The 19034-nt window shown below is 37.4% G+C and overlaps 1 protein-coding gene across 5 annotated transcripts in view; it reads right to left on the bottom strand.

Moving 5' to 3' along the window:
- DENND4A (DENN domain containing 4A) overlaps nucleotides 1-19034 on the bottom strand; it is a 53157-nt gene that overhangs the window by 7649 nt on the left and 26474 nt on the right. For all 5 annotated transcript variants that reach the window (XM_061371189.1, XM_061371185.1, XM_061371186.1 and 2 more), the window contains 17 exons: nucleotides 18908-18966; nucleotides 18106-18250; nucleotides 17352-17527; nucleotides 15402-15502; nucleotides 13581-13799; nucleotides 12951-13096; nucleotides 9923-10056; nucleotides 9206-9341; nucleotides 8421-8627; nucleotides 8197-8325; nucleotides 7786-7930; nucleotides 6162-6281; nucleotides 4480-4620; nucleotides 3212-4305; nucleotides 2095-2305; nucleotides 1245-1339; nucleotides 62-237 (listed from right to left, as the gene is read on the bottom strand). In XM_061371189.1, coding sequence (XP_061227173.1) covers nucleotides 62-237; nucleotides 1245-1339; nucleotides 2095-2305; nucleotides 3212-4305; nucleotides 4480-4620; nucleotides 6162-6281; nucleotides 7786-7930; nucleotides 8197-8325; nucleotides 8421-8627; nucleotides 9206-9341; nucleotides 9923-10056; nucleotides 12951-13096; nucleotides 13581-13799; nucleotides 15402-15502; nucleotides 17352-17527; nucleotides 18106-18250; nucleotides 18908-18966 — 3434 coding nt within the window. The remainder of the gene's footprint in view (nucleotides 1-61; nucleotides 238-1244; nucleotides 1340-2094; nucleotides 2306-3211; nucleotides 4306-4479; nucleotides 4621-6161; nucleotides 6282-7785; nucleotides 7931-8196; nucleotides 8326-8420; nucleotides 8628-9205; nucleotides 9342-9922; nucleotides 10057-12950; nucleotides 13097-13580; nucleotides 13800-15401; nucleotides 15503-17351; nucleotides 17528-18105; nucleotides 18251-18907; nucleotides 18967-19034) is intronic.

Here is a 19034-nt window from a genome sequence, read left to right as displayed (position 1 = left end):
AAAACACCACTTCACAATTATGAGCATTCAGAATTGAGGAAAATCAAGATAATGTTATTACCGTCCAGGTCGCCGCAGATCTCTGATCTCTATGCTTAAAAAAGGCAGGAATAAATTGCCACAGAACGGACACGTGGTGTTGAGATTGGAATCATCTGCTGTCCAACCTGCCATGATTTCTTCATCATGAACCAAGCAGTCACAAGTTCGACATCGTGAACAGCTTGAGATGAGGACCTGCACACAGCAGAGAACGCAAGTCCACGATCACACATTCTCAAGACTACTCTTCTTTTACAAAGCAGTTAAAACTATCACCAAAACCTTGGCCCCTAGATGAATACTACTTGCCACTCACATACAAGTTCAGTCATGTACGTGTTCCCAAGCTTCAGGTTAGAACATCTGGGTTTAAACTTACATATTTCACAACAATTATTACATCTTAAATCCAAACTGCACTAGCATATGGTAAATGACTGGAATGAGCATAGTCTGAAAAAGGTATTAAATGCAGGTTTATGTTCTGTTGCACCAAGTAGATTGGGGTCTGGAACTATGCTCACGAAATAAATATCCTTCAGCTAATGGGTTAGGTGATCCTTGTATGGCTTCCCGGAGGAAAACAAGCCAGTTATAATATTGTAACACGTCATTTGTAATCTCTTTGCAAACAGGGATGTTTATGCAGCTACATAAATCATTCTTAGAATTTAAACACTCTCCTGTAGTGACTGCCAGCGTAATAGAAATGTGGGGAAAAAAGGAAAGATGAAAATGACCAGCCATTAGTCCAAATCCACCAAAGGAAACAAACAAAAAGAAAACGGAAAGAGAGCCACCCAGAATCAGTGTAATAGTGAAAAGCAAAGCACTCTTACAGGAAGCTGCAACAAGAAATAGTTAGTTATCTATTCTGTATTTTAAAATGTATGGCGCTATTTGAGTCTTGGCATTTTCACTTCAAACAAATTTAGCTGCCCAAGGGATTTGGATGCCTGAATTCAATGGTATCCAGTTCTCAAACTCTCGAGACCCACAGCTTTAAGGACCAGAGATGTGACTGCAATAAAGACATTTCTAGAGCAGAATTTGAAATGAAACCTACTGTGTCACAGAAATATTTATCCATCTTTCAGTGGATTAATTTTAAGCTTTGAACTTTACCAGAGCTTCAGATAGCATTTATATTTTAAGACATATGCTTTTAGTGTATCAATTAAAATCAATAAATCGTCCTGTACCTCCATAGCGTAGTTCTGAAACACACTGGTACTGCTTGTACTGCAAGAAGATATCAACTCTGATTTGTCAGGTAAAGGGAACTTTGAAACAGAACCTACTAACAGAAAAAAAACAAAGTATTAGTATTCAGAATATGCATTTCTTCTGGTCAAACAATAATGCACTTATAAAATGTGTGATGGAAGATGCAACAAATAGATATACTCAGACAGAAAGAAACGTGAAGCTGGAGTGTGAGGCTGCCATCTGCCCAGCACCAGCAACGGCAGAAATAAAACCTACCAACACAGAAATTCCATATGTTCAGTTTTCTTTTTACAACAGTTGGTAGCTTGGAAACAAATTTTACAGATTAAGTAATTCATACCCACACTTTCTGTCTGGACAAAAGCTAGGCAAGGATAAGAGGTGCTGCAGATAACCCTGACCCTTCTCTTTGCCAGACTAAACGAGCCAGGCTGCCCTCAGCCTTAGGATGCCTCAGTACCATGACTAATTCTTCACTGCTCCTTCTCCAGTTCCTTCCCATCCCACACACTGGGAAGCCAAGTCTGGGCATGCTCTTTTCAGTGCAAAGTGGAGGGATCTAAGTAGATAGATCTTCCATTCATTCTGATTCAGCTTAACACACTGTACTCCATAATGACAGCACAACAAAAATTGATTCAACAGTCCCTACCAATTATTAGCAAAAAACCCAACCCAAACCCCAAAGTCTGTCTGATGATAAGCTTCAATAGCGGGTTATAATAGTGACAATTTTCCAAAAAGGATTTTTACTACTTTTAGGAAACAACTTGTAAAACCAGAATGTTTTTGTTCCGAATGACGCAGTGCACAAACTCTCACCACACTGGTCAAATTGTTTTGCTGAACCATCATGGGAAGCTGAGCTTTCCAGGCTTGTCCTGCTGAGACCAATTCCTTTAATTTCTGAAGTGGTATTCTCCTGAGGAGAAGCACTTTCAAAATCATTGCAGACATCTTCATCAGTTAGAGAAGTAGATTCTGAGTCCAGAGCTCCAAGAGATGAAACGCTTGCTCGGTCTGAATTTTGATCCTGAGAGAGGAAAACAAATTGCACTGAGAAAAAGGAAAGCAAAAATACTTCTGAAAATAAGAGGGAGGCTTCTCTGGCTCAGTAAAGTCAAAGTGTGAACTCTCCTTGGAGGATCAGTTGGCTCAGATCTGTATTCAGAACCAATGTGAAACAAGGCAAGTTTCACTCAAGGTTAAACAATTACATCAGGATTCTTGTCTAAAGATTTCTCTAAGAAATGAAAACCTAAATTGGAACTTAAAACATTTTAATTCTGTAACTTCTTCCCACATTGCTATAAAAGTTAGCAGCAGCCACAGGAATACATTATGATAAGGAAGGCATCCTTAACACTTGAGTTAGTTAGTCTCAGATCAATCTTAAACACATAGGACAGCAGACCAACAGCAAACTGCGTCTACCTTCATTCCCAAGGACTGGGAAGACAATGAGCTTTGGTTTGAGTTGGTAGCAGCAGATGACATTCTATCCAAATGGTCTTAGTTCAAAATTAGTCTTAAATCACTTTGCTAATCAATATAAGCAATTTTCCTTTTTTCATAAAAGCAGTAAAGTCTTAAAGCCATTACTGTTTATTTAAGCATTTTTTCTTTAGGTAAATAGGAGAAAACAGAGCACTCTCCTCTGTCCTGTCACAACACTATGCTATATTTATGTTTTCCCATTAAGTATATTCTAAGCCAAAATTTGATGTGATTCAGGACAGTAAGATTAGGGTCCTTGCAATTCAAACATGATTAAAACAACTTAAGGTACATAGTCTACCATGATGCTTGCATTCAAACGGTGGGTTCGTCACATAGGAGTCAGTGATTAAAACTCTACCAAGCTTTTTCTTTAATTTATAGGAGCTTAAGGTGTTTGGGGTTTTTTGGAGGGGTGGGGGGGGTAATTACAAAAAATTACCTTTGAGGAGGCAGCATACATTGTAAATTTTGAGTACCACTTGCTAGCTTTCTCTGCAACCCCTTTTCCAGCAGAAAACATGCTGCTTTTTAGAACATCAAACTTGGGTGTTAACAGCGTATCCAAGTTGAATGACGGCGAAGACACAAGTGTTAATGCACTAGCTGCATCTTGTGGCTGTTCCTTTGCTGGACTATTTGGGGAATAAGCTGGGGAGGACCAAAGCCTATCTCTTGTCCTTTCTTCATTTCTTGCATGATAACTCTTGGATTTGATCAGACTAGATGGCCTTGGGGAGTTTGGGGGAAGGCTGGACCTCCTGCAAGGCTGGATTATTGTTGGACTCTTTTTATTAGCATTTCTGTCATCGAAGGGCTTTTGCAACTCAATGCTTGGGGCACGACTTGACAATGGGCTGCTCATATTGTTCATGTACATAACTATCTCTTCAGCTAAATCTCGTCTTGCAGATGGAGTAGAAACACTTCTATCATCATCATCCTCCTCTTCCTCTTTCTGCTGTTCTGTCTCAGCCACCAGCAGAGACAGTGGATCAAATCCGGTTTCAACATCTGTCTTTTCAACTGGCTTTACTGGAAAGCTGCTCTTTCTCTGCAACCTTTTGGATTTTTCACTGGAGGGTTTCACTGCTGTAGCTGTTTCAGGTTCTGCATCCAAGTCTTCCAAATCAAAGATAACAGGAGACTCTGTTTTATCTGTAAAACTGCAATCAAAAGCTGCATCTTCATCACTAGATTCTTTCTCCAGGCTTTCTCTCTTAGATCCTAAAGAAGAACTTCTGATATTAAGAGTTTTTGGCCTTATGCTTTTCTGTAATGCACTAGATAGGATTTTGGCATCTGCTCCTAGTTTTTCAACCATTTCTCCAGGGTTTGTTTCCTGATTTATTCTATTCATCATGAGTCCCACTAAGCCATCTCCACTCAGGTTACGGTTCCTGCTTTCCCATGGTATCTCCCTTAAGTCAGGTTCCACTGCGCTTTTATGTCTCTTCCTTAAGGATTTACTTTTTATAACTTCTGCATCACTGGAATCCTCAAAAGATGATGTAAAGAGCAATCCTACAGAACTCTCTGAAAAACAGATGAAATATGGTTCTTTATGTCTTGCTATGCAAGAAAAATGGAACAAAAGTACATAAGAATGTAAATTTGTCTCATCTTTGGAACAGTTTACAACATAGATGGAATTCACTATATATTGTGCTGGTGGTTGGAAAGTTAAGCTCTATTTTCTCTTCCACTCACCTGTGCTGGTTTCTGCTACTGTATTGTCAACTGTACCATTGAGCCTCACGATGCTGGAAGCGGTTTTGGCATTACTTAAGTTCTGGTAATTTAGTTTAGGCAGGCAGTCACCACTCCCTTTTGTGCTCTCCACTTCAGACACTGTATATAGAAAAGGACAGACAGTTCTTTAGAAACAAAGCAACTTAATTTAAATCTCAAGTTCCGTGACCTATTAGATGTTTCATGTAGCACTGACAGCAGGTTGTACATATCCCATTGATGCATAAGGCTGATATCTACTTGCACAGAGGTTTTCAAGCTGAATGACTAGACTATGGATATTTAATTCCCAGTATTACTTTTATAACTCGAACTTCCACATGATTCTGTACACTGAGCCCAAATAACCAGTTCTTGCATACAGAAGTGATGGTTGTGGAGCCTAAGACTACCTGTGTTCACTTTCAAATCACAGCTGTAAGAGAATTCTGTCCTGCTTTTGCAAGAGCTCAGGGCCAACAAGCCTATCTTTGTCCAGATCTCCTTAACCCCCCATGACCATGACTACACAAGAGAAATAAAGAAAATGCTGCAGTATTTATGTTCACCTCTTTTCGATATAAAAGAAATTCTGCTGCAGGTGGCTACCCAAAATAGAAAACTACTTTTCTGAACAAATTTAAGCAACTTAGTATTCTCAAGTTGCATTCATAAGCACAAAACATTTTCAGCACATTTATTACCAGAGAGAGACACAATCTTGACCTAATTATGGCTAAGAATAATACAAGCTTTCAGCAAAATTCACATTTTGTGTACTCACAAGTTTCGTTAAACATAAATGACCTGCTTGCCACCTTATCCACGGTCTTAAGAACATACGTGTAAGTCACAAATGTACAAGCAAACTGTAGATGAAAAATACTAATGCTAGAAGGAAGACTGTGGTGAAAAGAAAACACTGAAGTTTTCAGGTTCTATATTTTCTCTTACTTTCACACCACATCCGCTTGACAAGGGAATAGGTAATTCCAATAGTAGGAGACAGCACACTGAAAAATGTAATGATATTATTATAAGAGAATTTATTATTATGAATATGGGAATCTCCAGTAACTATACAATTTTACTTCACAATCTCATCTGCTGTATGCTTGCATAAAGTCTATGCTGCTCAACTGCAGTTAAGGGATTCATGAGCAGCAGATATAAAACCTGAAGAAAAGAAAAAGGTCCACAATGAATCCAAAGCCTCTCTCATTTCTGATGCACCTCCTAAATTTTGAGGATTCCCAGGAGCTGAATAATTGAGCCCACTCTCACAGACCTGCAGAAATTCAGCTCTTCTTCTCTTCGGGGATTGATAAAGAAAACAGACTGGTAGAAAAGCTTTCCCTGTAGATTATGCCTATGAAGCAACTAATTTCTTTTGAAGACAAAACCATGAAGCTGTAATTATCATTAAGCCCTTATATTATCATCATCACTTATTTGAAACAGAGGAGGGGAAAAAAATGCAGTTTTAAAAGTTAAACCATTATACATCCAGAAAATTACATTTAGAGGAAAAAAAACTTGAGGCATAAACTGCCATTATCGCACACACTCACTATAAAAAACATCAGCTGTCCCACTTAGCTTTTGCTGAAATCCCTATTTATCCACAGTGAACTAGATATCTGTATCCACAAGATACATACGAGAACTGGAGTCACTCTCTCTCTTGTCCTCCTTTTGTTCTTGTATATCTTGAAGACATGTTTTCCCTTGCTTGGCTTCTTCTTTGAATGGTGTGTTATTGCCAGAATCTGAAAGTCCTCCTAGCATAACAGGGCAATGACAGAACGAAGATGGTTATGGTAGTTAATAGCATGACATAGTTAAACAAATAAATTGAATATTCACAGTAATTCAAAGGATTCTTATCAAGGACCCTTGGGTTGCCCAGGAAAGCTGTGAATGCTCCATCCCTGGTGGTGTTCAAGGCCAGGTTGGACAGAGCCTTGGGTGCCATGGTTTAGTGTGAGGTGTCCCTGCCCATGGCAGGGGGCTGGAACTGGATGATCCTAAGGTCCTTTCCAACCCTAACTATTCTACGATTCTATGATCCTAAGTACATTGTAATTAACAGTGAACATTTTACCACAGAAAAGTAAGAGAAGTGACTGGTTTACTTTTACAGTATAAGCATTAAAGTGATGCTCTATACGATGAAATTAAAGGGGTAATTTGCAACATTTCTGTTTAAATACTGTACTAAAGCACTGCTTGTCTTTGATTCTGCTGCCTGGTTTATTTGATCAAAATGTCACATCTCTTCAAGAACTCCAAGAGGCAGCTAAACATGGGTTCATTTTAGCATAGTGTGTTTCTCAAGAGTTTCTGCATGTAGTTCTCATGGTTTTACTCCACAAAGTAAAAAAACTGAACAATTCAGCAGCAACCACGGGTCTGTTTGCAAAATAAGGTGGAAATAACCCACACCACCCATAAAATCCCCCTGCAAACATTCAAGCCATTGTTTGATCATTCTTATGACACAACACCATCCCAGGTGTATTAATATAGTCTGATTGATTTAATGGGCAAAATTGACTTGACACTAGTGTGGCTGTCAAACAGCTCTGGTTGGAAGTGACCTTAAAAAGATAATCCAGATGATCATCTCACATGTACACTGTAAAGGTCTTCCACAGTCAACTACATCTAAACTAACTATATTGCTGGTACTTCACAATGTACTATCTTGCTTTACTAGTAGTGAGTTATAGATACTGTGGAAAGTAGTAGCTATGAAAAATACACACTGCAGGTAACCACTGGCATGGTAATATAGCCATCTGAATGGCACATAAATCTTTACTGGAAACCAACCCAAAATTTACAGCCTCAAATATTGTACTTATATTCTAGGTAAAAAACAAATACCATCATTTCACTTGGTCCACAGAACCTGAAAATGGTTCTACAAACTCAAGGACTAATGTTGGTTGCCTCTTAACATCAAAAAATGGGGAAAACAAAAAGAGGCAAGGCTGGAGAGAAGTTTGTCAGTTATGAGACTGGCTATTTTATGAACTAGGATAACTATCACATTGATTTCCAGCTCATATTTTATCTCCATGAAGAGCTGCGGCAATAAAGAAAGAGCAGATTATTTTGGATTCAAAGAAACACACGAAGAAAAGCTTTTTTTTCAAAAATTCTGCAGAAACTTTTTGGTTTTCCCTCTAGATGTTTTATCATGAAATTCACAAAAGAGCTTTTAGAAACAATTTTCTTATCAGCATGATGGTAACAAAGAAGGGGACGTTAATACCATACCAGGAGGTGCTGTATGTGATGTGTTTGCTGGTAGCTTTTTCAATGCTTTTTTGAACTGTGCTATTCCTAAAACAACATTTCGTACTTTCATCCACAGGAAATAGCCACCTCGATTGCTTGAAGGCCAGGTGCTTTCCAGAACAGCCTATTTTGGAAACATTGGAAGTCAAACACAGTCATCTCAAGGGAACAGTCAGGTGTGAAATAAACTTCCATTTCATATTGGGTTACATTGGCAGTTATAAAGCAGACTTCTAAGCCTACAAAGACAACACAATATTCCGTCTTTTATTTCTTTCAGTTACTAGAAATGACAAAGTTACATCTGAACTGCTCCCTTATTTTGTTTGCTTCTATTTGCCTGGATGAAAATGCATCTTTTGGTTTTCCTCCTCTTGCAAAAATACTTACCTTATTGTAATAGCCATAAGTAATGGCATTAGGGTCAACACCAGCTTTCTGCATTTCAAAGAGCACTCGCACTGCTAGCACAGGCTGCCCATACTGTCCACACAGTTGCATGAGTACTCGGTAGCACACCTGAAAATACACACAAGTTAGTGCTGTGTTTCTGTAGTCTCATATACCCCATTCAATAAAACCCATGGGCTGTTTCTGGAATCCAGGACTTTTACCTCATCAGGTGGATCTATCTTTTTGGTATGCATTTTTTGCAGCACATCATAAGCAGTTTTCAGAGCCCTGACTTTTGAATGGCACACTTTCACATACGCAGGAAGGCAGATAAACCAAAGACCGTAGCAGTGACGTAGCAAACACCTGGACCACATCTGTGGTATGGATGAGTACTTCTTAGCAATTTTATGTGCTGATTTAATTTCCTGTAAAGAATCACCAAGGTTATTTGTGTATTTACATACACATTACACAAACCTACATGTTAAAAACTGACCATATATCATTAAACATGCAGAAACTGCAACATTACTATGAACAACATACTCAAAGTGGGAGAGAAAATTAAAGTGGAGGGAGTAATACCAAAACCACTTCCTGTACAATATTCTACTCTTTAAAACTTGTATTTCTTTACATTTTTGTCTGGGGTTTTTTTTGTGCATTATTTTGTAAGAAACATTTGAAAATTAGAACTCTTGGATAGTGAAAAGCAATTAAAAAGATAATATGGGAGCCCCATAGTTTATGCTTCTGGAGAACAGCATGAAGAATGTGGAAGGTATGGGGACAGAACAGTTAATGACAGTCTGTGGTCAAAGGCCCTGTATGACATGGTATAGGCAAGAAGAGATAAACATCCAAAGAACTACTAGCATGGTCACCCAATCAGTGAAACATCACTATGCTGCAGCCACTGCTGGTTTTTATAGCCCAACTCAAGATGAAGGCAGCAAGCTGTCACTTCCAAAGCATGTCATGCTACAGGAATAACTGCAAGTACCTGTTTAGTTCTTCTGAACATTGGCGATGGGCTGTTGGGACTACTGGCTTTTGAGGACAGTTTGTTACTTGGTGCTTTGAGAAATCCTTCTGGTCGCTCAAACAGATCTAGTTTTAACACTGGAAATCCATTATAGCTGTAAAAGAAACATGTCAATTAACTCCTGGAAGGCAGTTCCAGAATGCACATGTCACATAACAGCAAGTGAAATCAATTCCATAATCCCAGTGGAAGCTACACATGACATAGAAAACACAAACATAAACCTTTAAAGACACCATTGACAAAGTGGTTTACTAATCCATCTGCATGATTTCATGACCCTGCACAGTCCCCTGACCTGTTATTTCAGTGTAAACAACTTCAGTTGATAAAATCATTTGCTTTCACAGCATTTTCTTCAATTAATGTGTCAAAGTCTTGATCCTAGTTAATAAAGAAATTATTGTGGGGCTTAGTCCCTAAGTGAGAATCACACGACAGAGATTTATAAAAATCAGTATGAACAATATCAAAACTACCTAAAAGATTAAATTAGATTTAAAAATGTTTCCCATCAGTAACAAAGAAACCCATAGAGAAACTCACTTGACATAATTATAGGAAAAAAATCTGTACTTTGTGGGTATAAAAAGAATCTAGAAACTAAACCAAGATTTTGTAGAGTTAGGATGCTGTTAGGATTTTGGCTAGCATCCTACTGTGTCCTTGTATTACCTGTATTGTAGAGGGTGCTCTTCACCATTTGGCAGATGGGGGATCTCAGGTGGTGTTATGAAAACTGTATGCTCACTCTTGTATGACTCATCCAGCTCTATAAGTCGTGTTTCCCCAGTTTTGTCCATATCTACCTGGAGAGTTAGGTTAAATGAAAAAGTAGTCACTTGTGTTACTGTATTTTCTGCTATTTCAATGACACAGTCAAGGAGGAGAAAGTCTGTAGCAGCATCAAAGGACTGCATCCTAAAAGCAAGGATGCCTTGTAAAGTTATAATGTGAATAGCAAGTGTTTTGCATTGATTTTTCTGAACTTTACCCTAACACAACAATCTGTTTTCAGTGATGTAGTCCAAATTGACTATTTTCAGGTAAATATAACAAGCAGTTGTACAAAGAAGTTAAGTCTTTCTGAAAACAACCATTTCTGGAACTATGATTTCAACTGCAGCAGTAATTTGGAATTAATTTTTAAATATAAAGTTAGAGCTATTTTGCCACCCTATTTTTCTCTATTTTAACACTGAAAGCAATAACAAACTATATCCAATTGCCTGAAGTATACAGAATCTACAAACAACACTATTTAAGCAATCTCAGTCATGTATTCATTAAAGTCATGCTAGCTTGCAGAGATTGCAGAAAGACACATACATTCAAGGTAATAATGGGATAAAAACATGTGACCTTACTAAAATTAAAGTAACTTTGTTTTCCTAAAGAAACAGTAACCTGAGAGGTCAAGGGTAGATTCCTAATTTTTTTCCTTCTATCAGATAAATCAGTTGTATGTGCAGAAATATAAAAAAGGCACCTTGTAAATAACACTATTATTAAGCATAAATTACAGCTACACTTGTTTTGTTTTGAGCTTTATAAGTGGGAATTTGACCATAAATCTGGCTGTTGCAGAGAGGAGGAGAGATTTGCACTTGCAAATTAATGTCCCTGTTCTAAAGCCAGCAGCAGAGACATACTCCAGGCCTCCAGGCAAATTTCAAAGCATCAAACTGCAGGATCAAGTGGGAGAAAACTGTAAAACAATTGTACCCAAAGAACCTCATCCCGTTGCTTGAGACCATAAGAACCAATAAAAAAATTAAAGCAGAACTTGGTGACCCCGAACAAGATATTGGGTATCTATGAACTGTTTCCCTTTGAGAAAAAGGACAGACAAGCCTTTAACTTACAAGCTTCCTACTGCTACTGATGGCATCACAGAAACCACAAGGAACAGAGTAAATGCAACATGTATTACATACCACCTAAGAGCCTTTACTTGATATTTGTACTGATATTCATACTGCTTTTGCCTTTGATCTTCTGTCACCAGCTGTTTCTCCTCTAATACCTCAATATGCGATGCTTCTGCTTGTGGCAGGAGATGTGTCTCCATCTCAAAGAGCTGGCACTATCAAAAACTATTTCCTTCCTAGTGCACAGAACATGCTTTTTATTCACATATTGAGTGTTCAGCTCACATACTGTCACAGTTTACATTTATAACCATTATTTAAATGGTTTAAGTGGCAACCAAATTACAGCCAAATGGTACATTATTTCAAAGACAGGAATAAGCAACCTGTGGAATGGAAGGACGCATATTCTTCACACCTTTGGAGTTTAGCAACATGTACAAAAGCAAGTCTATTTCACAGTTCTCTCCCTCCAGTGAGGTGGAAACACATCAAGTAGTTTCAGAATTCCTGAATATTTAAGATTTGATAAACATACAAAGAGGTGCTCTCAGTGACACGTTTTACTGCACGAGACAGATGGAAAGTATTAGCAAATTGAACCAGCCAAGTAGCAGGAACATATGGCTCCTGAAAAGCAGAAATAAACGAAACCTTACTTGGCAATTCAAATACTTCTAGGAATGTAGAAACCTCACAGTTACAAGTTCCACCAGTGAAATACAATGAAGCCAATAGCTTAAATATGTACTGAATTGAGATAATTTTTGAATTCCTGGAAAAAAGAAAACTTGTGAGGCAATTACGCCATATCCCTCAGTAGGTGAAATGGGGAATCAGTTACAACCTCTGCCGCTGCTGCCTAGGATAAAGGAACACATACTAGAAATTACTCTTCAACTTAAACTATTCTTATAAATTATTTGAGGCAGGGCTTAGATTATATTTTATAGATAACTAACTTCACAGCACATAAAACTTGCCTCAACCCAGTAGCCTACAGCTACACATAAGAAAGTGTTGTATCATCTTCCAACCCATGAGATCACTCTTTCATGCATACCCTTTTGGGTACTGGTTTAGCCAGTGAAAGATATTAATATGTAAGTAATATACAAATAAGTATTCACTTTGGAATATTTGGAATCACTGAAATTTGATGGTCAAAGAGCATCTTGGGTAAAGCTCTAATTCATATAGCAGTCCTTGGTATACTTCAGTATTCTGACTCTGTATATTACTATTAGGCATAGTATCAGAAATAAAGCAAGAAAGAGAAGCAGGGAAGAGAAGATGAGATGTATCATCGTTCAAAGAAATCCTACATAGAAACCCACTCCATGTCAATGAAAATCTAGTTTCACAAGCAGTTCTAAAGCCATGGCAAATCCTAAACATATAGTAATTCCAGTGCCTCAGTTTCCCCACAATTACCACTGGCATAGAACTAATTATGTCATTAATAAAGCCAACAGAAATAATCACTGACAGAAATAGAAGTTGGAGAAGTACAAGTGTTTTCTCATGGCACTATCATGAGCATTTTTTATAGTGGAAAGAAGATGCCCACAGCATCATCTAAGTAAAATAGCTGGTATTAGAATAGATAAGCCTCTGCTTCAGCTGCACAAGTGGCTACTTCACCTTTTAGAAGCAGAAATGAAACAAAGCCCAAAGAAAAAAAAAGAAAATGGAAACCTACAGTGACTAAAAAAGGGAAGAAAAAATGGAAATCAAGTTGCACTTCAAATATATTTTACTTGCACGATATAAAGATATTGTAAGAAACAGCACAAGTTAAAAACCCTGTATGTGTACGAAGACATGCTTACTTTATCTACGCAGTCATCAAAAAAAGCAAGGCTTGCATCCTTATCACTGACAAAAGAGCACTCTTCAATGAAGCGAATAAACATCTGAGTTTTGGTCATCAGCGTGTAGAACTTCTGATGTGAACGATCTCGACTTTTGAGGAAACCTATAAAGTGAAATCAGAATCAGGTAAGAATGCCTAAACCAAAGAAGCCCTCACCAAAAGTCAGCATCCATTCTACTAATGAGCAGTCATAGAATCAGAATTGCTTGGGTTGGAAGGGACCTTAGAGATCATCTAGGTCCAACCCCCTGCTACAGGGGGGGACACCTTCCATTAGAGCAGGTTGCTCCAAGCTGCTGCGTCCAACCTGGCCTTGAGCACTGCCAGGGATGGGGCAGCCACAGCTTCTCTGGGCACCCTGTGCCAGTGCCTCAGCACCCTCACAGAGAATTTTTTTCCCAGTATCTAATCTAAATCTATCCTTAATAACCTTTCTGCAGTGTTTGTCACTACTGTGCAATTTTATCCGCACCTGTATTTCCACCATTGTTTGTAACATTAACACCACAAATGTTTTTATTCTTTAAGTAACAGAGAATCTAAAATAATAAATTAGTATACATAAAACAAGCTTATGAGTCTTCACCTTGTAGTTCAAACAGAGAACTTGCATCTGTGGCTGTTTCAGAGGGTGCCTCTGTTATTGGCCTGAGATAGGACCTGTAGCCTTTTAGTATTGAGGCCATGAAACACAGAAATGCTTCCTGGATCTCCAAATCCAACAGATGCAATTTCTTTCCAGAATTAAAATCGTAGTCATTCATTGCCAATTCCATTAATGCATCTTCTCTTGGTCGCTGTTGCACTGGGAACAAAAACAACATTATAATGGTTTACTTTCTCCTCCCTCCCAATATTCGTAAGAAAGAAAAAAAGGTATCCTATTAGAATCACTGATTACCGAGCTCCATTAAGTCTGGAACAGATTAATACATGCTATTAAATTCAATCACGATGTGTCAGAATGGATTCAGCTTGACCTTTTACGACTCCTGTATCTCTGGATAACATCAAAAGCCTTTATTTATTTACATTTACCTTTTCAGCATATTAGTTACTACAGCAACAGAGAGAACCAGTATGGATAGAGCTTTAAAAAAAACCCTCAAAGAATGCTGTTTGTAGAAATATGTGAAAATTTTTACAAGAGCTTCTTAAAGAATCATATTTTAAGGACAGATAGACGGGATGTGCGTTATTGTGTTTTCTTTTTTACCGTGCTTTTCACTTCAAAGTGTTTCCAAAAAGCAGGCAATACATATTAAGTACCCATATACTCAGAAAAGCACCACTCAGATGCAAAGTGAAGCCACCAAAATACAACACAATGCAAATGCTGATACAGACAGAAAGCAAGCTTTTTATTTCAAGCTCTAGCAAAATGCCTATTCTTAAAGTAGGTACTTGCATCAACGTTTTAAAGCCATTAGGACTCTAGCTAAGACTTCACTGCTACAATAATCCTCTGTTTCTGTATGTTCTCATCAGAACACAGTTAAAGTCTAGTGACCTCAAAAGCCAAGAAGGTGTAAATAGCCTTTAAAAGTGCCCTAAATCCAAGTGAAATTACAAAGATCCCATGCAATATTCTTTCCAGGTATGTATTCTCAAAGATGAGAATTGTGTGTTGGACACACTCCGATTTAAGTCTTAACCACTTGCTGTCTCTGCCACAGAACCTTGATTTTACAACTGCATTATTTCTGCTAAAGGCTTCCTCCAATGTCTATGAAACTCATCTTCCAAGCAGACAGGTAATGCCAGAGTGCTGACAGACTTCCTTCCCACTTTACAAAGCCTATTAGCTCTGATACCCAAGCACATCAGCTGGCCTTGACTACATTGCTATTTCCAAATGCTTTGTTTTAAAGAAGTCACTAACATCACTCTTACCAATTTTTCTGCTTTCTCACATTGAGATCCAATATATTTTGCCTGTATCAACAACCGATTTTCATTTTTACAAATATTCAGTATTTGTGGTATACAGTAAAACCCCCAAAGTTTATAAAACATTATTTCCACCTTAAAATTTAGATATGTCAAAATTATCTCAATTGTCAATATACCAATAGACTTGAGCAGGCTTTGAGGACCAAAAAGTCTGTATTTGATCCTGGCCTACACATTGCTTCACTATTCCATTCTCATAAAAGCTCTGCTTTTTTTCCAGTGGGAAGATAATCAATACAAAGGGGTATCTATTGAGCACCACCTCCACCCCAAAAGCCCCTGTGTAGTTTCTAATCTCTGGCCTTAAAGCACAGATTTTCCTGTTCCGTACAACAACATTATGGTTTTTTAAGGTGACTTTTTATATATTTCAATATATTTAATTAGCTATATTTATCTGTTAATGTGGCACACTATATTCAATGTAAATCTTGCTATGTACTTTCCCACTCACATTCTGCCAGTTGCTGATATAAATTATTTAAAGTGTTCATGAGATTTTTACAAGGTTTCTTTGGTAAGATCTTCCATGCTATAGTTTTCTTATCTCCAGTTCTGAAAGGAAAGAAACAAAAATGAGTGAGTATACACATGAAGAGTGTGTGCCTACAGGACTCTTATTTCTCCTCAGAGAAAATGGGAGAACATAGAAAATTTGCTCCATTAAAACACAAGTGAGGAGGATCAAAAACCACCCAATGAAGTGAAACTTGATTTACTATATAGAGACTGATAGCAGCCATCCAACCAATGCCCCATATTTCAGGATGACAGTTATGCTGCCACTCTCCAGCACTGCAATCAATCCACTTAGAACTCATGAAAGATGGATTAACAGTATTAAGCACCAGCCATTGCATGAGCCACCACCACACATGCTATGATCTGAGTTGTCCTTACTTCAACTAGAATGGAGATAATGACTAGAATGCCCACAGTAACCTGAATTCAAGTTGATACACCAACTGCTTTGTGTTTAGCAAATATAGATGTGGATTTCAGTTCATCATGGTGAAGATGAAAGAAAATGACAATATTCTTTGTCAACAGAGGGCACCAGCAAGCCTCAAGACCCTCTTGGTCACAGTTACCAAAACTTTAAGCATTTGTTTGACACTTTCCATATGATGAAATAGAACTAATCTGTTCTAAGAACATGCATTGAAAGTCAGCTAGAATCTACTTATAGCTGAAATATCTATTCTATGGGACAACAGAAATAACTGGAAATAAAGGATTTTCAATTAATGGATTAGACAAATACCAAAAGAAATGCACAAACATGTTATTCTCAACCAAAAAGTAACAAAACCAAGACTTCAGTTACCACAACCTAGCTTGAACTAGTTCCTGAACATTTCAGAGCAGAACTGCTATACCAAATTGCTATCAGCATAAAATCCTGAACAAGATTTTCTATGCACGAATATTTAATACATGCAGCATTCTCTAAATCCACACACATTACTGAAGAAAAAATAACCCCACAAATTAGAAAACTTCAGAAGAAAGGTTTTAGTTAGGCATAATAACACTGAAAGACTGCTACCAACAGGAGGATGACACAAAAGCACACTGACCAGAGATGAAGTACATAGTGAGAGTATTAAACATTATACTGAACTAAAAGTTTAATTCTGAAATATAATTTGAATCGCTATCAAATGTTTTAGAATCTTGCATTAGAAGTCTTATGCTCTTCCATCTATTTTTATATCACATCATTGCAGGAAATGAATAATTCTGTTTTGATTATCATAACAATATGGACTGCTTCCCCATGGTTTGAGTGCACTACTGTCCCATACTAGTATTTTAGATACTAAATAACTGGCATAACAGAAAAATGCAGTATTCTACACATTTCTGAAGGAGAAATATTATAACACTGTTAATTTATAGTTGCTAACAGTGGCATGATTCTAAGTCTTAATTAAGATTCTCACCCATGAAAGTTCACATCTCTAATTCTCAACATGAATTTCCTATACTTCAGATTGATATGAAGTGTGATTTAATTGTTATAATTTTCAAGCAGATGCTCACATGAAGACACCAGAATTTCTTGAAGACTAAGAAACCTCATCACAAGAAACAAAATTCACTATTCTCCTGCAGGCACAATGAAGTGAAACACAGTATGGTTAACCCAGGAAATGTGCCAAGATGTGCAATAAGATTTTAATGTAAGACTAAAAGGCAATAATATTCCATGAGGGTTGCACCTCTACTCTGCTGTGTTGAACAGGAGATACAGTTTCTAGCATGCTCATTTCAAGAAGAAAGTTTAGATGTTTAAAAATACCTGTTCCCTCCAAGTTTTGCCAAAAAAACTAGTTCTTGCCTTTGAAAACAGGAAACAAGACAAATTAACATAGAAGAAATATTGTTAATAAATACTTACTGAGAAATTGTATTGGTATCTAGGTCAACACAGCTAACATCTGGTGGAGGGTCATAGAGATCAAAATATCTTGAATCAATTCCCACTATGAATGGGCATGGTGCACTTAACACATCTGCCAGTGCCAAGGGACAGAGAGGAATATAGGGGCAAGGCCAGTGGAAGGGAAATATCATCTTTGGAAATATGCAGAGACAAAAACATAGGTTTAACATCTATAATAGTATAATCTATGCAAGCAAAAACCACACTCCACTAACTGCTATGTCACAATTACTTAACAGGTAATTATTACTAAAAATCTAAATGCAGAGTATTGAATAAAAAATGCATTCATTTCTCTAAAATTCAATTTGCAGTATAAAGCTCTTCAGTATAATAGACTGTATATAGCAGAGATATCAAAACTGCTTAGTGAAGGCAAGCAGGAAAGCAGCATGCATTCAAACTCTGCCAGAAAGAATACAGTGCTGTTTGGGAACATCAGGAATTTGTATTTAGTGCATTGTGATGACCAAACAGCATCCTTATTTACAACATTTACACACAAAGAACCAACAACAGTTAGTCTCACTCTTCTATATTTGTGAGGTGTCATTAGCATTGTGAATTTTTCTCTCTAATTATCTGTATTTTTATTCTTATTTATAAGTAACCTCTAAGCCTAACAGTGCTACTACTAATTTTAAATTTTATCTAAAAAACATTCTTTTTATTCACTTGCAGGTATATGATTAAAAACCCCGTTACTTACAGAGACTAATGCCTCTGTCACACTAGTAAGGACAGAAGGTCGTAATGAATGGATGAGAATTTTATGTTCCGTCACAGCAAACACAAGTAGAGTTACTGCATTTTCAGGTCCTAAATTCTGAAGTAGTGTAGAAAACTTGCCCCCACTGTAAGAGAACATTAACACACTGGTGAGTTACAGCGGACCATAAAATAAATGCTCAATAGCAAAAGAGAAAACCAGCCATTAGAGTGGGATTTCATGAACATACACCTACAAATCTTTCTTTCAAAGACTGCAAAGCAGACTACATGGTACACTTGACTGTTCAGTGAAGAATGGTTACTTCCCAGTAGTAACAATTGTCTTTAACCATAGTCTTTAATCAGTCTAGACTATTTTCAGGATACACACATGATGATTTTTCTTTAAGGAGCAACTTACAGGGAATCAACATGCGTATCTTTAATCACCCTCCTGAACTGAGACATGACAGTTAAGACAGTCACAGAACTCCTTCAATTCCCTTGCAAAACAAAAGCTTCACTAGCTTGGGAACCCAGGTACCAACTCCTAGAAAGGGAATTAACAATCTACATTCTGCCTCAAGAACCTCTATAATGACTTGAAAACACATAGATATTGTTCAGTAAATAGGTATCATTGTCAGGGCTTGGGTCTAATCACATAAATAAAGCTTCAGACACACTTGCTACAAAAGGCACCAGAGAAGGTAAGGTAATTTGCACAGTTACAACTCGAAGTACCAAATCTTTTCTGCAGTGTAGATCAGAATACATTTCACAATTAAACAGCCACTTGCCTCAGTGGAAGAGGTGATGACACAGGTTGGCTAAGAATCAGGTTATCATGTGGAGATAGCTGGAAAAAGATTTTAAAATACATTCTTTTTATTGTGACGTTTGGACATATTTATTAGTACTTACACA

Source organism: Neopsephotus bourkii, unplaced genomic scaffold (assembly GCF_033783945.1).
Source record: "Neopsephotus bourkii isolate Nb327-2 ecotype Australia unplaced genomic scaffold, CSIRO-AGI_Nbou_v1 NB_1572, whole genome shotgun sequence".
NCBI classification, from domain to species: Eukaryota; Metazoa; Chordata; class Aves; order Psittaciformes; family Psittacidae; genus Neopsephotus; species Neopsephotus bourkii.
This window is presented reverse-complemented; position numbering and strand designations above follow the sequence as displayed.